At 36.8% G+C, this 20946-nt stretch overlaps 1 protein-coding gene across 2 annotated transcripts in view; it reads right to left on the bottom strand.

Annotated features, from left to right (window-relative positions):
• Nucleotides 1-20946, bottom strand: part of epha4b (eph receptor A4b) — a 134171-nt gene that overhangs the window by 20487 nt on the left and 92738 nt on the right. For both annotated transcript variants that reach the window (XM_039654694.2, XM_039654695.2), the window contains 3 exons: nucleotides 8304-8371; nucleotides 7884-8009; nucleotides 6616-6801 (listed from right to left, as the gene is read on the bottom strand). In XM_039654694.2, the coding sequence (XP_039510628.2) occupies nucleotides 6616-6801; nucleotides 7884-8009; nucleotides 8304-8371 (380 nt within the window). The remainder of the gene's footprint in view (nucleotides 1-6615; nucleotides 6802-7883; nucleotides 8010-8303; nucleotides 8372-20946) is intronic.

The raw sequence follows: 20946 nt of genomic DNA on the forward strand, positions 1-20946 counted from the left end.
GCACATAAAGGAGGAAATGAGAGGTACGGAAAGATCATAACTTTTCTGACAAATGACGAGATGGCAATTAAAAGGGCTATTTCCAAAGATTTCTTTTTCGTCGCACTATACCCACCATCTACATAACAATGGAAGCAATCACAGTGAGAGGGAGGGTTTGGAACATGATTCTGATAAAGCGCTGCTGATTGGGCCACTGTTTTGGATTTGTTGATCAGGGAGCCCACAAGCAGAAAACACACAGAAAACACACACACACACAAAAATACATATACAAAAGTGTCTTTATGTACATTACTAAACTGAGCCCTGAAAGATAACATCGGGAGACTAGAATCATTTTGGAAAATGGTCTGTTTCAGGCCTGAAAAAGAGTATTATATGTAACATTTTTAACATTTTTCTACATACGAAATACTAAACCATAATAATGAGCCTTTAAAATATAAATTAAGTGCTCAAGCACACGCATAAAGCTTTCTGCAGCGCACCAGCAAAAGTAATGATTATGAATGTGTTGGAGAAAAAAAAAAGAGAGGAGACTGTCTGGACAGTTTGTTAATTTATTAACACTAGAACGGCCACAACGGTCATTTTGACCGTTTTGAATTTTATATCTACAATAACTTTGTTGAAAAAAATAATAGAATCCTGCTGGTACCTGACTTTTCCTAAAATTGTCTGTATTTTCATTTAAAATGATTTTCATATAAATTAAGTTACGTAAACGTAAGGCAAAACAAAACAAATGAACATATTTACCTATTTCGGCCATAGACGGTCATATTGACCGCACTGAATTTCGCGATATTTTTTTTGTTAAATATCCCGCGGTTGATCGTGGTCTCTCTCTCAACTGTCAACAGAAAGGTCCGTCCGGTCACCTCCGTAGTGGTGTTTGCTTTATAATAATTTCTACATTAGTTGTTGATCAGAAATAAGCAAACAAAACCAGACTACAGTTATCAATACTTGCGTTATAGGCTATATATCATCAGAGAGTGATTCAGAGTCAGAGTTCACATCAAGGAAAAAGAGACGGCTGCTATCATCAGACACGGTGGATCCAGATGTTCAATTCATATCGGATGATCCTGGTGAGCTCTGCTGCCCTGTCCTGCGCTGTTTGTTTTGCTGCATGGGCTGTTCACTAGTTCTGCTAGTCCTATTATTATTATTAGCCTATTGACTGCTTCGCATATCGTCACTATCTAACATTTTCGTCATAGTTTTTGTCATTCAAACCTAGTTTTTATTTAGTTATCGTCTTGTTTCCGTCTTTGAAAAAATGTGGTTGACGAAAATAATTACGAAAATTATTCGTCAAAGAAATAAACACTGTTTTGAATCTAACGGTCAAAATGACCGTTTGTGGCCGTTCTAGTAGTTTTGGAATTCTGGCACTTCTAGTGTTAATACACTATTTTTTTCTTGGCTGCAAAGATGAAGTTGATGGCTCAAATTCATTATCTACTCAGTATATTAGATGTGCCTATAGAGAGAAATGCAGGTGAAGTTAAACTTACCACAGTAAGTGTGGTATTAATTCAGCTTCCGTACTCTGCAAGAAGAAATGGATATGTACCGATTAATAGCACACATTTATCTAGGTTATCATTGACGTTAAAGCTAGCGGCCATGCAAACTGGCTAACGTATCTGTAGGCTACTACAATATAATCATTACGAATGATCAGCCATGTTTGAGGTTGATGAATTATAGGCGAATGTTATGATGTCTTGCCTGACATAATTACCACATAGACCAACTGTATTAACGATCAGGGGTGCGTTTCCCAAAAGCATTGTTAGCCAACTATGGTCGCAAGATCCGTTGTTATCAGCATAGTTCAACGAGTCGGTGTTTCTCGAAACAATCGTTCCAACGAACATTCGCAAACAGCATCGCAAAGTTGTGTGGTTTGAACGACAGCTCTCAAGCTGTGGTTAGAGGCATCGTTTCTATATATGCATGACATTTGGAGGTAATAAATCCTTATCTTGAGAAAATAAGCAAGCTGACATTCAGTACAACCGGTGCCTTTTATTTAGATTAAATAAAAATGCAATTTACGTCTTTTAGTTTGTCAAGAGATTTAAAGTAATGTGTTTGAAGAGTGCGCATGTGCGAACGTGCTCTACTATGTAAGAACGAGCCAAATATTGAGTCAGGTAATGAAGCAAAATAACTGAGAACAATTAGAAATAGTCCTCAGATTACATGTTTGTAATTTATATTAAAAAAATCTAGCGTTAATTGGATCTCAAACAGTTTCATTGAAAGCAGTTATTACTCCACCACGTGCGAAACCCACGTGGTTGAACGATACTTTGCGACAGTGGGTTTCGGGAAACAGTCGTGACTAGCTAGTTGATTTCTCCAACGATGCATCATACTATGGTAGTGAAGCAGCGAACTACATAGTTGTACGGGAAACGCACCCCTGTTATAATCGGCCATCCACCGAATCCGCTATTTTGTCCGACAAAGCAGTCAGTAGAGTAGATTATAGTCGGTGGATTTGAACTTGAAAAATGTGCAACTGGCGTGTACTGGTGTCTTTCCATGGTTGAAACAACATTCCTTATGATGTTCATTCATGTTTATTTGTTGCTATAAATTAACTTGAAGGAAGATATGAATGGTTCATGAGCAGCTTTAACTGAGGTGCCATTACACATCTGTCATTACACATTAAAGAGCCACAAAACAGTATTCATTGTTTGAATTACTTAAAAAAAATGACCATTTGAAAGTTCAGACTTTGTTTCATATTAAATGTAACATGCTCTGCCCTGTCTTTCGACACATTGTAAGTGTCCTCTTTGCTACGCAATGTATTTTTCATGATGTGTGGCGTGAAAGTGGAATGGCTTGTCGGACATAGCAACAGTCACTAAAAGGTCTTTGTGAGGTCTTTGCGAGTCTTTCACTACTGCCTAATTAACATTTGGTCGACTAAGCCTCTTCTTGTTGACTAATGGTTTGTCGACTATTTGGCGGCATGGGAGCCTTGTTTATTGAAAAATATATATAAAACAATAGTTAAAACTTGATTGACTCATTTTATATTACATTTTTGTAGTAAAATACACGCAGTCATAATAAATAGTATTATATAGTAGTAATAGTAAAATACATTGTAGTCAAATACTGCTGTTTATCAGTGTTTACAGCAGGGGTGCCCAACCCTGCTCCTGCCGATCGACTGTCCTACACAGTTTATCTACAACCCTAATCAAACACACCTGAAGCAACCAATTAAATTCTTCAGGTTCACGTGGAAATTAAAGGCAGGTGTGTTTGATATTTAAATATTTAAAATATTGTATGTTTAAAATATTTTTCCATTTCTTTTGTAGTCCTTTGAGATTGCTGGATTTTTAAACATAATTCTACAATAATTTTTTTAGAGACTGCAGCCTTTGATTGAATGCATTGCTTTCACTTAAACTGCTACTTATTCATCCAAAGAGTCTGCGTGCCAATGAAATATTCTAGAGCCGAGCAAAAATACAATGACATATATTCACTATAAAATGATTTTAATATCTTTTCATTCATGGAAATGAATAAAAATAATGACTGATTTATGAATCAGACTCCATTAGCGAAGGAGTTAATCAATGATCATGCAGTGGTATATTGAGACACTACCCTGCATATATTTGAGGTTTTTAGAGGTTGTCCAAAATGGAAGGATTTTAATGCTGAGAGCTGTTAGAAATGGATGTTTTGAATAACTGTTTGGAGTTAAAGGTTAGCGAGTTGTCCCTGCTGTTCCCTTGCCCTCTCCTCGGCCCTGCAGCCACTGACCTGCTGAGCAGTGATCTGTGAAATTGCCTCTCTTCGCTGTCATACGTGCAACTATTCACAACCCCCAAGGCCAGAGTACATGCGGCCATATGGACAGTGACATGGCTATCAGTTTACCCTTCAAAAATCTGTACGATGCTTAGTTAAAATTAAAGGTCCCATTTTTCATGTTTTTTTGAAGCTTTGAATGTGTTTACAGTGTGCAATATAACATTTGTCCACGTTTCGCGTGTGAAAAAAACAGTATTTGGAATTGCGAAGAACGGGACCTTTAAGATATTTAAGTATAAACAACAAGGGTTTTGTAAATTATTACAAAAATAATATCTGATAATATACAAAAGTGTGAATTCAGTTTTTATATGTACGAATATGTCAAATAGCTTGATCAGAAGTTTTACATGTACTTACAGTAGAAATAAAAGTAAATTAAGCATAATTACATGCAACTAATCCTAAACCAAACCCTTATCCTAACACTAACTCTATAGTATTGTTAGTTAATATTACTTAGTACTTAGTGTAAATGTATTACACTGTATTTACAGTATAACAAAGAGTCAAATCAAGGGTATCTTTTTTACATGACAAACATCTAGCAGATTCTAAGATTAGTAAACATAAGCAGTGTACATTTCTATGCCCTCATGCTTGTTTCTAAGAATGACAAAGTTTTCCCTCTACATCTTCCTAAACTCTCTTTGACGTTGTCAAAATCAGGCTTTTTTTAGATTTCGAGAGAGAGTAACGGTCTATTCCATGAAGACAGAGGTCAAAGTGCACCCCGATGTCGAATGCATTACTCACTTAAACCGCTACTTTGTTCTTCCAAATAGTCTGCGTGCTCCAAGAGATACTGAACTGAGCTTTAACCCTGAGACCCTGATATTTGCTCAGAACATAAATACACCACTTATAACTGGAAGACAGGCAATTAGGCAGCGTCTGCCTTTTCAAAATGAAAAGTAAACTCGATTTACAGAGAAAATAGTTCTGTAAACTGCACAAACCAATGCTAACAAAAGGTCAAAATTAGCATTCCGCATTAGAGAGAACAGAGCGAAAAATGAATAAGAAATGTCGAGACTTCGCTGTTCATATGCGCACTGCTGAATATTTATGACACTTAAAGCACATCCAATTAACTATTTAAATGATTAATATTCATGCAGTCATACATATGCATACTCTCATTGTTGTGCTCTATAGGTGTGGAGAGTCGCAGACGTTGGTTCAGTCATAATGACACTTGAAAGAAAGGGTTTTTGTTTGGCGTCTGGTGAAAGCTGAAGTTCTTCGATAAGCTCTTCCCCATTACTGACGAGATAATGAGACTCTTAAAGGTTTCCAACACGCATAACCCAGTGTAAGTCTATCTCTGTCTGTGATTAAGATCCAATTTAGACAACGGCAATAGGCCACAAACATTTACGTGCAAAACGCCAGTCAAAGAAAAACAAACACAAAGAATATAATCCGCAAGAAAGTGGCCTCACATTAAGTTCCCAGATAACAAATTTATGTCCTAAAAAGTATTTCCTTTTGGTTGTAAGAATATTAAAATCTCTACTTAAAAAAAAAGAAAAAAAAGAAAAAAAGAAAAAAAAAGAAAGTGACTATAATGCTATCTAAAGGTTAGGTAACATTCCTTATACAACGTTCTTTTGCATTTACAATGTTGTAAGAAGGTTGATTTGTAATGTTCTTCATGTTGCTGAAACTACTTCATGTTTAAAAGCGTGATGTTTAAATTTGATCACATTCTACTCAAAATACTAGTACAGTAGTATTCATACGTGCAAATGTCACTGACAGAACTCATTTTGTTTCAGCTAGTTGCCAAGAGAACATGTATCATTTTCATATATTTAACTTGATGTACTAATATAACTAAAACCGAAAAAAAAATGAATTAAAACTTATAGAAATGACAAAACACACAAAAAATTGCTAAAACTTTAACTAAAATTTTAAACAGAAAATATATAAAAAAAAACTAATTCAAAAATATGTACATAAAAAGAACCTTAATTGTACCGAAACAATAATATATATACAAAAATATATATAAAAAGATAAATTACATAATTGTAAATTACATAAATAAATTACATAATTGTCCTCACACAAACAGTGCAGATCGAGTTATGTGCCAATTCGAAAAGACGTTTAACACTTAAGTTTACTTAATATTATTTTAACGTAACATTAACGTTCTGCATTTCATTACCTAATGAAAAGTTTCCAATGAGCCAAACATTCCCTAATGAAAAATAAAGTAAACAATTAACAGGTACATTTAGAGCAAGAATGTTTAGTCAAGCTTTAACCGAGAATCTAGGCTTGCTCTGCAACATCTGCTGTAGCGAGCCACTACTCTTGTGTGGTCAGATCCAACTCAACAGATCCATTCAGGTGGAACAGTGGAGCTCTGTTCCTGTCCTCCTCAAGACTGAGCACATCAGTGGGTATACAGCACACCTCCGTCTGGCTTTTAATCACAATGCCATGAAAACACTTTGTGACCACTGTGGCGGAAAAAAGGTTGTTGGTGTAGTCACAATAATCATTTTTTGTCACACTTGTGCCATTCAACCACGCACTGAGCAATGAACTCAAGTGTGCAATTGAAATCTGAAAGCCCCTTTGAGAACAGCTTATTTTTCTCTCAGTGTTCATAATGCAGTGTATATTTACTTGAATGTTTCAGTCGATCATTTTAAAAGCCATTGTTATTTTCATTTATAGATCATTTTATTTGGGTGAAGGTGAACACGAAAGAGCACGTCAGTCACTTACATCTGGTAACGACTCCCTCCAGTCGGATGATGTTGGGGTGGTCGAACTGTCCCATGATGCTGGCCTCGCTCAGGAAATCCCGCCTCTGCTTTTCGGAGTATCCTGCTTTCAGACTTTTGATGGCCACGTAGATTTCTCTCTTGCTGGGGAGCTTCAGACGGCCACTGCAAACCTCACCAAACTCACCTAGGGACCGACACACAGCTTCCATCAGTGTCAGACTATGACAGATTTTTGGAGGAAATATGCATAAATAATGTCCACTTGACTGACTTTGGGCACTGATTTTAGAACTCTGACTAAGATATTAAAATAAATTTATATTTCTTTATTTTAGCTTAATTTTTCTAATTATTGTTTTTTTGTCATAAATATAACAACATTTTAAAAATATGTAAACAATTATATTACATTTAAGGATGTCTCTATCTATCTATCTATCTATCTATCTATCTATCTATCTATCTATCTATCTATCTATCTATCTATCTATCTATCTATCTATCTATCTATCTATCTATCTATCTATCTATCTATCTATCTATCTATCTATCTATCTATCTATCTATCTATCTATCTATCTATCTATATCCACCATCCATCCATCCATCCATTCATCCATCCATCCATCCATCCATCCATCGATTTGATGTTTTAATTTGACACGGAGAGAGTTTGGGGAAAGCTGTGCTATGTGGTGGATAACATATCAGCCAAACAAGTCGGGTTAAACGTATATTCTGTTCTCACACAAACAATCTAAAAACATTTCTAGATGGAATTGTTTCAGATCTCCAAAATCCCTAAAGAAAGAACTCCGATGAACACTATTGCAGCCAGACGGAGAGAAAGAGGAAATGAGACAGAGAAAGAATGAAAGAAGCACAAAATACACTTTTTTTTTTTTTAAATTGAGAAGCAGACATTCACTCATAGAGGAACCATACGCAGAGGAAAATGAGATTTCAAATTCAAAGGCAAGTTCAGACGCAGAGATATGCGGTATTAATAGGTCAGTGTTTCAAACAGGAGCTTTGTGTGGGAGGAATACAGTCGGCAGACGTTGGATAATTAGGGCTCAAATACAAAACTCTATTCTTTGACATACGTTATCAAAGAACTGCAACTTACGCCCTGAAAACTTTCAGAAAAAGGTTTTATGAAGAACAAACCCTAGTATGTAAGTAGCGACATTTCTATAATGTATATTTATAATTCAAAGTGATTTAATTTCCACGATTTGGTCAACAGAAGAGTCAGACTCTCACCTGCACCTATAACTCTCTCTATACGTATATTAGAGGCATCGATTTCCTTGGCAAAATCTCGGACGGCTTGATTTGGGTCCTCATAAGTGTGGGGGTGAATGTACGTCCTGCTTCCTGGCAGTTTCACTGCAATAAGAAGAAGAAAAATGATCACATATGTTTTTCACACAGGGATTTTGAGTCCAAAAGAAAGCCAAGACACGACTGGACCGTAAACCCAAACGGTCTCCTAAAAATGTTGGAAAAGATAAACTCCACAGTGAGGTTGAGCATGAGAGTTTTTGATTTATATCCCACTCTCAATCCTGGAAGAGAGACCTTTTACATTTATGTTACCTCTAAAAACAACCATTTGTTTTGACAATCCATTATGTATGAGTGTTTTGTGTGTTTGTGTGCAAGCTATTTTGGCCACCTTACCTCTCCCGTTCTGAAACTGCATTTTTTCTTCATCTGGATCTTGCTTCGCTTTGATATAGCCACAATGTCTGAAATGCATAAAAAAAGATAAAAAAAACATCACATATAAAAAGGTGTATTTTATAAACCAGCCATAAAATTGCCATTCAGGACTCGAGAGTGAGGAAAAGATTACGATTATTTCCATGCTGCTGAAGGAGATGAAGTTTCCTTCATATAATAGACTCAGCTGTAACATTAATCACTGTTTTCCAGTCTGTATATACTTTAAAGTCTCCATGAAATCATAACTCAAGATTCTTATATTTCTACAGAATGCAGCATTCCTGCTTCCATTTACAGTTAGAAACGCCCAACTTCCTACGATCCAATCAATTCCCGTAAGACGAAATCAAACCCGCCCTACATTTTTTTTTCTCATTCCAGAAGCCGCTTCAATCGCTGTATATACATCACAGTAGGGAAGAAAAGACTATCAAAACGTTCCTTTCATGAGGCTGAATGCGTTTGAATGAGTTTGTCACCTAAAACATAAATAAAAGTGTTAAAGAGTTTGAATAAGTGTATGCCCTGATAAAAGTTCGTCTTTGCATGTATATGTGTGTGTGTGTTGAGCACACTAGCAGATCTGTGAGTAGTCTCCGAGGGCACGTTGGAATGTCTAAAAATACCCACTGGTGTTCTGGGTCTCCGTGGGTATGATTCTAAAACCGTCTGCCTTCGCCTGCAGCAATATAGTGCAACATACCCAGTATAAAAGCTCCTGGAACATTTTAATCATCACAGTCATTTGTCAACTAATAGCTTTTGCAGTTTACGCAAAACAACAACAACAACAAAAAAGTTCCCTGAAGTGTGTTTCCTGAAGGCACATGTTAATGAAATTATAATAGCAGTTTCAAATTTTCAAGTGAACAAGTTTACCTTTTTATACAATCCTTGCTTAAGATAATCCTAAACATGTTTGTCTTGGTGAATGTGATGGAAGCTTGAATAGGAGACTAAACATACTCAAAATTCCCTTGTGAAATCAGGAGGCTTACATTTAAAATAAAATAAAAATAAAGGGGTGGTCGAGGATTGATGTGGTAAATAAAAAAATAAAAAGTAAAAAGAAGGGTGCCAGTAGTTAAAATAATAAAATAAATTAAATTGAATTAAAAAAAGTTATATATATATATATATATATATATATATATATATATATATATATATATATATATATATATATATATATATATTGTTCCTTCCTATGGTTCCTATATAAATCCTTCACCTTTCAATTAGTTAGGAGAAATTCTTTAAAAATGCTGCTGGAGGTGTTACCACTATGTACGCCAAAAGAACTGACTTTCCTTGTGTCTAATATGTCTAGAAACCCATTTATTTTCCTCCGTACCTTACAGCAGGTCATGAGAATGCTTGACTGAAGATCTTCTTGAACCGAAAGAGCCTCCGCATCTTCCCACATGTAACTGCCTAATCTTTTATGCTCCTTTGCAAACAGCATTACGCTTTAATGAGCGAAGCTATGAGGGAATTACATTCCCTTTCTTCAGGTTCTCTTCTCCCCTGTTCCTAAGCCTAAACTCCCCTTGGTAATTTGTCTCAAAGTAAGAATCACTCATGACAGCTAATCTGAGACGGAAATGTAGAACTCTCTCATTACAATCAAGGACTAGTACATTTTAAAATCATATTTTGATTATAATTGGTTTGGGGCGAGTTCCAAGGCTCCCGTAATAAGCGTGCTCTCCGTTCGGCGCGGCGAGGGAGCGGCCGAGCCTGTGATAAGAGTCGGCAGAAGGGAGACAGATGAGCTGGAGGCTTAATTTGGCAGTAATGATGAGGAGAGGGGCTGCCCATGCCAGGGTCACAGGAGCCCAGCCATGGCCAGTTGGCAGGCTGAAGCTGCGATTGTGTGATTGATTCTGTCTTTGGCAAGCACACCTCACTCACACACACACACACATACATGTGTATACACCACATAGTGAAGTCGATTCCCAGTGTTCATCATGCTCCATCACTTCTGTTTGATGCAGATTTTATTTGGCTGAATCAAACACAAGCTTGTCATCATGTAAACGCCACTAATTGGCTGGACGGATGGATCCCCCTGTGCACATGTGTGTGTGTGTGTGTGTGTGTGACTGTGGAAACCTCGACTCTTCTTCTCATTGTCTGGGGTGGTGATGGTGCAGTGGATAAGACACATGCCTTTGGTGTGAGAGACCCGGGTTTGAATCCACTGTGAGACACCAAAGTGTCCCTGAGCAAGACACTTAACCCCTAGTTGCTCCAGAGGCGTGCGACCTCTGACATATATAGCAATTGTAAGTCGCTTGGGATAAAAGTGTCAGCTAAATGAATAAATGTAAATGTAAAAAAAAAAAAAAGAAGAAAAATGTGTAAAATAAACAAGAACATCAAAGGTCATCAAAACACGCCATTCATTACAGTAAGATTGTAATTTTCTCATGTTGTTTTATGAATGCAATCTGAAAAATTTGAAAATATCAGCAAAGATAACAGCTGTTTATTCTGATAGCGCTAAGCTATGCTGTCAGGTATGTGACAAGTGCACACTAAAATACTGTGAGTGTGTGTTGTGACACTGATTTTGCATACATTTTTCCAACGTTTTGTTAGGTTGATTATTAGGGCTGGGTATTGAGACAGATTTCACAATTCGATTCGATTTCGATTCACAAGCTTGCAATTTGATTCGATTTCAATTGCGATTCGATTCGATTCAATATCGATTATTTTGGATATCAGTAACAATAAATGGCCATTTTTCTCAAATTGCGATTTTTTTTTTTTTTGGATGCGCAATGCAATGTCCCATTCATTCAAATGAAACAGGATGACTAATCGATTCTTGAGATTTAAGAATCGACATCGGTTCGTAAAAAGGAGAATCGATTAATATCGAGAAATCGATATTTATTACCCAGCCCTACTAATTATACCATCATCCATTTACAGAGATGCTTAAAAGTACAACAGTTATATCTACAGCACTCTAACATCTTACTTTCTGAAATAAAGGTATTTTACCATGTCATTTTATAGGTTGTCATGAGTTTAGATAGAAAGATATTAGATGGATGAATATGAGATAGAGAGACAGACATTGGGGATAGATAGATAGATAGATAGATAGATAGATAGATAGATAGATAGATAGATAGATAGATAGATAGATAGATAGATAGATAGATAGATAGATAGATAGATAGATAGATAGATAGATAGATAGATAGATAGATAGATAGATAGATAGAGAGAGAGATAGATAGATAGATAGATAGATAGATAGATAGATAGATAGATACAGTAGATAGCTAGATAGCTAGATAGATAGCTAGATAGATAGATAGATAGATAGATAGATAGATAGATAGATAGATAGATAGATAGATAGATAGATAGATAGATAGATAGATAGATAGATAGATAGATAGATAGATACTGTAGATGGATGGATGGATGGATGGATGGATGGATGGATAGATGGATGGATTAGATGAAATTGTGCGGATTCTATGCTGCATACGTCAATGGGAAAGATACATTTCCATTACGTAGTGTGTATGCGGATATTGAGGGGCACAAATCTTCTGAATCTGTTCTCACTGTACGTCTGTATGGCTGACAGGCCTCTCAGGAATCTAATGAGAAAAAGAGTATCTTGTATTGACAAAACGTCTCTCCTTGACGAACAAAGCAGTGAGCATCATCCTGATGAACGACTCCAATCTTCCAGTGTTCCTCCAATAAATGAGCTAGTGCTGCTTGCTTTTGTTCAGCATGGTCTCTGCTCTCTCAGTACGGCCTGAACACCATGAGGACAAATCACTTTGTGTTGCCTAATGCACTCTCGCTCTCTTTCTCCAGAACATTCTGCCCCACAGAGGAGACAGATATGAGATATTCGGTTAGGCTGGTCCTGCTATTGTACTCTGCTGACAGGAGGGGAAAAAAGCTGTTCTCGCTCTATGTGAAGGTCTAGCATATTTCAGGTTCATATTTCCTTATTCTCTGAGTCGCGCACTCAATTTACATATCAATTTACCTTCCTGGTCTAATATGCTGTCACATGAGCACCGTTTTTCACAACGGCTGTCGTGCAGACCATACCATTGTTTCTATAAAGAATAGTCACCTAAATATGCAAATTCTGTCATCATTTATTCTCCCTAATGTCATTCCAAACCAGTATGACTGTCTTACTTCCATGAGGCACAAAAATGAGGCCAGTCTTTTGCCAAAATACACAAACACACACACAAAGAAGAATAAAATCACTCTCCCGAAGCTATAGCTTTGTGTGATGAACATATCAAAATGGTGTATCAAAATCTGGACATCCAACCAAATTCTCATTGACATGTTAATATTACAAGTAAGAATTTCAGAATAATGAACTAATAATGTTTTTTTGAGAATTGATCTTTTCCTGATGTGTAAAAGAGTACCTGGAAACCACAATTGAGTAAAAGTACAGATACCTTGCAGCGGAAACAACTAGTTACAAGTCACCAATTCCAATATGATTTGAGTAAAAAAAAGAGTATTTGATTTTAACAGCATTTAAGCATTTTACTCATACTGAATGTAAGGTCAAAATATGCACTAGTCCTCAACACCTAAGAGACATACCAGCAAAAATAAGAAACAGTTGATATTTTCTAAAATCAAAATACAACTGCACACCTCAAAGTTACAATATACCAAGGAAGACACAACAGCCTCAGTCAAGCTCAAGTGCATCAAGTAAAACAACATCCTTCAAAATGGTCTTGTCAACATAGCAGCTAAATAAAATAATGTTAAGTAAATTTAAATAATCAAAGTCTACTTGCACTGCATGTTCTGGTTTCATCAGCGAATGCATGCATGACTTCATCTCCTAAATCAAACTCCTGAGATTCAGCAACTACAGTACCTGCTAATGCACTTACATTCACATAAAGTAGCCTTGTTTGCAAGTTTGGGTGAAAGTTAGGTGCCATGCAAATTACTCAGTAAAACTACAAAGTAGCCCAAAAGATACTCAAGTACTTTAGTAACTAATTACAAGAAATACATTACACATACTGATGCATTAAACTGATCAAGTGACAGTAAAAATATTAAAAATGTTACCAAAAACAAAAACAAAAATGCTTTTCTTTTGAATCCACTCAGCTATTCATCAAACAATCCCCCCAAAAAATGTTTATCACGTTTACCACAAAAAATATTTAGCAGCACAACTGTTTTAACACCGGTAATAATAAGAAGTGTTTCTTGAGTAGAAAATCAACATATTCTAATGATTTCTGAAGGATCATGTGAATGAGGATTTAAGTAATTGCTGCTGAAATTCAGCTTTGGCATCATATGATTTTTGAAAACAATATATACTAAAACAGAGCCAGAATGACAATACATTGTAATAATATTTCACAATATTACTGCATTTTTGATAAATACAAGTAATCTTGGTAACAAGAGACTTCTTTGAATATTGAAAATTCTAAAACAAATCTTATAGACCCCAAACTTTTGTGGGGTAGTGTACATGCATTAAAAAAAAATATATATTTATATATATATATATATATATATATATATATATATATATATATATATACAAAATAACAAAATAAAAGTATTAATAGAAATGTAAGAAGGAATAAACAGCTGTTATGGTATGTTAACCATTTTATGCACACAATTTCAGTTATTCTTCTCTCTTATCTGACCTTTTCACTTTTTAGAACTTCCATCGCCATCGTTTCTCCTTTCCTTTTATCTTTCTCGCTATACTTTCACATCTACGTCTTGACACTCTTTGAGGCCTTGAGTCGGAGCAGGGGCTGACGATTGTGCTGACAGTGTGCTTTCTGCTCGGAGCGCTCTGCTGAGCTGCAGCATACTAACACTATTGAAATGAGACTTGGGGAGAAAGTGATCCACTGTAACAGGAACCCTAGAGCTGTAGAGCCCATTCCCATCAGCCCCTGCCCTGAGTGGTGAGCTGACTAAGGCACTTTTTGATTCCACCATCTCTGCGAGGTGCCTGGTGTAAAAAACGGCTCTCTCCAAAACAAAATCTCTTCAGGATCAAGAACGCCGGCCAGACAAAGACAGCGGCGTGATCAAACGAAAGGAACCGCGTCAGCTCGGATGGATGGGTTTTTACACCGAGACACCTTTAGAAGAAAGTTTGATACCTTTAAACTGAGTAAATATGGATGTAAAGGGAAGGCTTTGAAACCAAACTCAAATTGAAATGTGAATCTAAATGGAACTTCAAAGGCTGGAAAGATGCAAATAGAACTTCTCAACCTTGACAAAATCTGCTCGAAATTCAAATTTTGGACAAACGACGATAAACAAGCTGCATAATGAGACATATTTCAGATGAAAAGCAGGCTTCTTGATATTCAGAAGAGTTGATTGGTGCAAGTGGACTATAGAAATACGAGGATGGCACTCCATTCATCTCCATTAAAGCCTCCCTAGCCACATGTCCTTGCCAACTGTTTCTAACTCACTTGCAATTAGCTGAAAAAAAAAAATGGTTCAGATATTCCCATGACTGCTGCTGCCCTAACCCTCGCGCTCCAGCAGTGTGTTGAATTACGATCACCTCATCTGCTTTAATTCATCCGGCGTCTCATTTTACAAACACAAAATGACCGCCTTAGAAATGGGAGCAAGAGAGTCGACATGAAGTAAGCCATTCGCTAAAAGCAATCATGCCTGTTTGGTCAGAGTTATGACCCTTTGAAATATCAGTTAGTTTATTATAAACTTGAAATTAAAACTTCCTCTTTAAACTTGATTTTTATTTAAACGAACATGGATGTTTATCGTAGGCTTCGGCAAAATACACACATCTGACCTCTACGCTGACCTTCTCTACTGATCCGATCCACCCTTAAAACATTCTCCTCCTCTCAGAGTGATGAATGGCAGGTGGTCTTAAATGCTGACTTCCTGTTTGGCGTGCGTCTGGGCTGGGGAAGAGCTGTAAAACCTGAAAGGAGCCTGCAAAGGGCACAGCATGAAGTTATTTCCTCCCATAATGCTTAATTGCTTGTTTGATTACCTTGTATTTTTTAAAGCATTAAAACGGGAGGTGACCAACCTTAGCTTTTCATTTGACAATAAGCATGTGACCTTGAGATAACCGCCTATGCTGATGACAGAAAACAGCTACGGTCAAGGTGATGTGTGGATTTTGCTTTTTATTAATGTGAGAAATAAAGAAGCGTAGGAGACAAAGTGACCTTTTCAGGTCTGCAAAATGTCTTCAGCTAATTATTCATGCAGCTATACGCTTCTGAAACCGTTTCAGCAATTTTTTGGGGTATTATTCTACGGGCGGCTCTACTTAAAAAATCCTCTATGAACACTCTTAAAAATATTAGTTCGAACTACAACTTTTACAGCATGATACCACAAGTTTTTTTGTTTCTAATTTCAAAAAAAAAAAAAAGCAGAGCTACAGGAGAACCATTTTTGGTTCTGCAAAGAACCTTTCACTGAGCAGTTCTTAAAAGAACCATTTTTGTCTTGGTGTGAAGAACAGTTTATAAAGTCTAATAACCTAGTCTACACAATAACAAAACTTTTGTGGAGTGGAAAGGTTCCATGTAAAGAAACAAAGATGCCAAGAATTAAAAAAATACTGTCATCATTTCAGAAACACCACAACTGAAGTCTGATTTGAATTAATAACATTTCAGACAGTGTAAGATGATTACATTGTATAAACACTACTTAAAAATAAAGATTTGTCAATGGTTCGTTGCAGCATCTTAGGTTCAACTCTTCTTATTATAGGTTCTTTAAAGGAGAATTTCACTTTTCGTTTCGCTTGATAAGACCCTTATTCATCGTTTGGAATCATTTAAATCCCTCTGAACAGTTTGCAGTTTGCACTGAAACTGTCTTTTGGACCTTGAACCGTTTGGTTCCCATTGAAGTCCATTATATGGAGAAAAATCCTGGAATGTTTTCATCAAAAACCTTAATTTCTTTTCAACTGAAGAAAGAAAGACATGGATATCTTGGATGACATGGGAGAGAGTAAATTATTAGCAAAAGTTTTTTTTTTTTGTTGTTGTTTTTTTTTTTAAAGTCGCTATGAAATCAAAATTGACCATACTTACTTTGTTTGCCTAAATTGATCGTTTTGTGGTGAACAATTCATTCATGCAAGTCAATCCACACAAAACATTTTTTTGGCTTCGTAATCTTTAATCAAAGTTTGAAAATGCCCCTCCCCTCTGCATTGGAGGACCTTGCCCGATGACACAGGCTTTAAGGTTTGGGTGTCTCCTTAACATCCATAACCACGCCCCTCCAACTGACAGCTGCTGTGTGTTTGCGAGCGCCGTGCGAGCATTGATTGACAGCGTGTGTAAACTTGCGTCATCCTCCATTTCAGAATGAAACACCCATTTTTCTAGATCCAATCAGGTGCTAGTTCGAAAAAAAAGCCACACCCACTATTTTGCCTCATTTAGTATTCCGTTTCTCTCCGAAATACGTCACAACACTGGAGAAAACTCATTTGCAACTTCCGGTTCACGGGGACTTTAAAGTGAACTACTCTTTTAAATCAGCATTTTGGTTTCTGTGCTGCTTAAAGAGGTGACTTTCTTCCAAAACACAAAATATATAATATAAGATTTTGCCCAAACAATGGAAGTCAGAGGGTCAAGTGTTGCTTTGAAACCCACTGACTTCCATGGATTAAAAAAAAATAAAACATCTTTTCTTTTGTGTTACACAGAGGAAAGAAAGTCATAGAGGTTTGGAACGACATGTGAGCCCATATAACTCAAATGTACATTGAAAAATGATGCTAGTAAAGAAGATTTGAACCTAATGTACTGCAAAGTACACTGAATAAAATGATATTTTGAAGATTTCTGGATAATAAGTAGCGTTTATACGTTTGTTAACATCTGACGCAAGTCCAAAATGCTTTTATTTCAAATTAGACGACAGTGGCTGTGTTTGAAGCTAGATTCAAAGTAAATGACTTTCAGGGGTCTCTATTACTGAGGAAAAAAAAAAGAAAATGATGTGAATGATCTCGTCAACATTCAGTAATGAGGAAATTCAACAAATGAAGGCACTTTGTTCTGCATCCTTTGTTCACTACTGTCACGCCAAGAAAGAGAAAGGGAGAGAAACAGGGATTGGATTTGTTTCAGGGCTTTAAAACATGCATGCAATGCAGAAGAAAAGAGAAGTTACAATACACTACACAACTTCTTTACAAAAAATTAGTCTCGAAAAATTGACAATAAAGTTGAAAGAGATGCACAGAGAGGCTCTGCAATGCTCCATGTTTTTGGTGAGGGAACATTTTGGCCTGCAGTGTCCATCAGAAGGCCTGATTAGCATAAACGACAGGCTTTTTTCAAAGATCAGACGCTTTCTAATCATTCGGTGTGTTTGCCACAGTGCTAATAAGAAGGAGACGGACTGAGAAATGCCTCCCTAATGCTTTCATCACGCAGAGTGGCTTTTCAGATTAATGGCAATCGGCGATACCCACGGCTACAGCTCACGGGAGCCGTCGGCGCTGCATCGTGTGGTCATTACATTATCACGCAATAACAGATAGCCCGAATGAATGCGAAACAAAACGCCCGTCCCCTGTCTCTTGATCCTTCATTTTCTTTAAGCTATACTTGCTCTTGACTCCTTTCTCTGCTGGAGGAGACCTGGCAGACATCCAAGGCCTACGCTTGGTGTTTTAAAAAAAAGATTTACTCCAGCCAAAGTCATTATTAGTGAAGTGAAGAGATTAAACAGAGATATGTGCTAAATTCCAGGATGTGTTTCTGATAGGTGTGGAGCAACATCTCATTTGTTAGCGATTCATTACGGTAATTGAGAATGCAGGAGAGAAAATTACGGTGATAATGATCCTGTTTTTGAGAGCCGCTTTTTATTAGTTTGATTCAGTACAGCAGTCAGAATCCAATTAATTAAGGAGTCTGACCTCTGACATGATTACTAGTGTCACCCTAATCTATGCAGGGGCCATGAACGTAATAAAACTCTCATTTGCTAATCGGCCTAAGAAAATGAAATTGCATAAAGTGCATGCCTTTGTTTTTTTGTGAAAAACAAAACAAAAACAAACTACAGTGTAAATGAGGCTAAACGTGACAAGAAGCTCATTTTGGTTGACTTTTAATTAAAAATGATACATACTACAGATAGAAATCATGAAAGGTTGAGCAATCTTAGTTTTTTAAGTTATTATTTAATTACTTAAATTTAGTGTTGTAGTACTCGAGACCGGTCTTTTGATGGTCTCGGGTCTTGTCTCGGTTTCGGACATTATGGACTCGGGGTTATTTTTCAAGACCAGACAAGCATAGCGGTCAACCCTCCCATTTCTCTGTTTTTCTCACGTATATTAGCTTTTTTTTCCCGTTTTAGTATTTTCCGTAAAATATCCCATATTTTTACACTCTGACTGTGTGAGACGTACAAGCTCGGACAGATTCGGCTTGAAGTCGTTCATCCTCGGACGCGGCTGTAAAAAAAGCTGTACACAGCCATGCGAAATGAGGTCTTGTCGATCTTGTGTACGCGCTCGTGCGGAAGCGTCGAGAATAAAGGCTTTACTCCGTGTCAGCGCGCGCTCTGATCGATAAAGGTGCACAGACCTCACCCAGATCAGATCATCTCCTGCACTCAGCCTCCGAAACACCACTAACACCACTAAAGTCCGTCGGTTTCCCTCATAAGCTGATATTAGAGTATTTAAACTTTTTCTATGATATATATTTTTTTAAATGACACACTGTCTCTTTCTCTCTCACATATATGTAGGCTAGTTATAAACTCTTTAGACTTTTAATGGTAAGTGCTTTATTTTTAATGTTTGAGGGTAAGAATTGTGTAAAAGAAAAAAAAAAATCTTATTTTGGGGATGGATTCCGGGAAATCTCACTTATTTTCAATGTTCAATATTGACAGCTATGGACAAGACTATAACTGTGAAAATATCACTAATTTCCCAGTATATTGACTAATTGCTTTTATTGTATGTAATTGGTAATTTGTAATTGTATCTCATTGGTCATTGCTAATTATGCATTTTAGCTGCATTACAGCTGCCTGTCACCCATGTATTTATGTTCATGAAATTCATGTGTTAATAAAAGGCAGAGAAAAGTGGAGACTTGTTTTACGTTCTGTAGTAAATGATGGAAGTCACCCAGGCGTATTAAATAAAGATGGTTTATTTCAGCTTTGAGTGTTAAATATCTCTGTTTTTTATGAGAATGTGGATCTTTCAGATCAATCTGAGAAGATTTCAGATCAATCTCTTTTCATCATGTTTCACATTTTATTGTGTCATGTAGTGTGGGGCGCTGGTCTTTGTCTTGACTCGGTCTTGCCCTCCCTCAGTTTTGGTCCTGTCATGGTCTCGGCCCCTAAAAGTCTTGATCTTGTCTCGGTCTCGATACACTCTGGTCTTGGTCTTGTCTTGGTCTCGGGTTTGGTGGTTTTGACTACAACACTACTTAAATTATTATTATTATTATTATTATTATTATTAGTAGTAGTAATAGTGTATTTCTAATGTTGCACATGCCCTGACTTATTTCCAAAACTAAACCTGAAAAAACAAAATAAAAAATAAATAAAAGCACTAAATAAAAGTGTATAATAATAATAAAAAAAAATACTACCACTAAACATTATTCATATTATTATTACTTTTTGTTGGTCTCAGCAAAGCTTTTTGCAGAAAGTACTATAGTACTTGGAAATTTACACTTTTTTCCTCAAAGAATTAAAGCTCCAACCACACAAACACCACACTGTCACCTCTTTGCAACAAAAGCTTTAAGATTCCCTTCCGCTATAATTGTCCTCGACAGGAGGCAGCTTGCTTTGCTTTCATTATCTCAGTGTTTACTTCTCCTTTATGCTGACTGCACGATATTTCAGTCGCTACTCAAATCGCACCGCTCAAAATGAACTGAGCTATATAGTGCAGTCCATCCTATAGAAACAATTATAAGACCGACGCTGCTGCCAACGAGTGCTTTTACACACAGCGAGTATATTGCAGTGAGAGGCTAGTCCATCACATTAAAAGGATGGGAGAACCATTACACCTCTGGAAAAACGTGAGAAGTATGTGCGCGTATGTGTTTGCACGTGTGTCTAAATTTGAATGCATTGGGGAGGCCTCGCTTGCAAAAGACTTGGTGTTGCTCACCATTCCAGCTTTTAAAATGGGACAGCTCTTCAGTTTCTAAGCAGTTTTGGCTCTAAAACGTCATTATGTCTGTTGTGCTACAATTGAAGGATTGGAGAGGCGCTTTGGTGTGTCTGTTAGCGGCACAGATGCATCTATACCGAGGTAGAGAAACAAAGAGCCAAACGTTTATTAAATTGGTGCCATTTGGCCAATCAAAGATGTCACTTGGATGTTACCAAATACGAGCACACTGGAGGTTAAACCGAACATTTTATGCAAAAGTCCATTATGAACATGGCAGATAATAGGGGGAAGAAAATTACTGAAAACATGTTTGAGTGCACGAAGTGCTCTCAGCTTTTAGGTTCTTGGGGGAAACGTTCTACTCACATG

This window comes from Pimephales promelas, chromosome 5 (assembly GCF_988280905.1).
Source record: "Pimephales promelas chromosome 5, fPimPro1.hap1.1, whole genome shotgun sequence".
Lineage (NCBI taxonomy): Eukaryota > Metazoa > Chordata > Actinopteri > Cypriniformes > Leuciscidae > Pimephales > Pimephales promelas.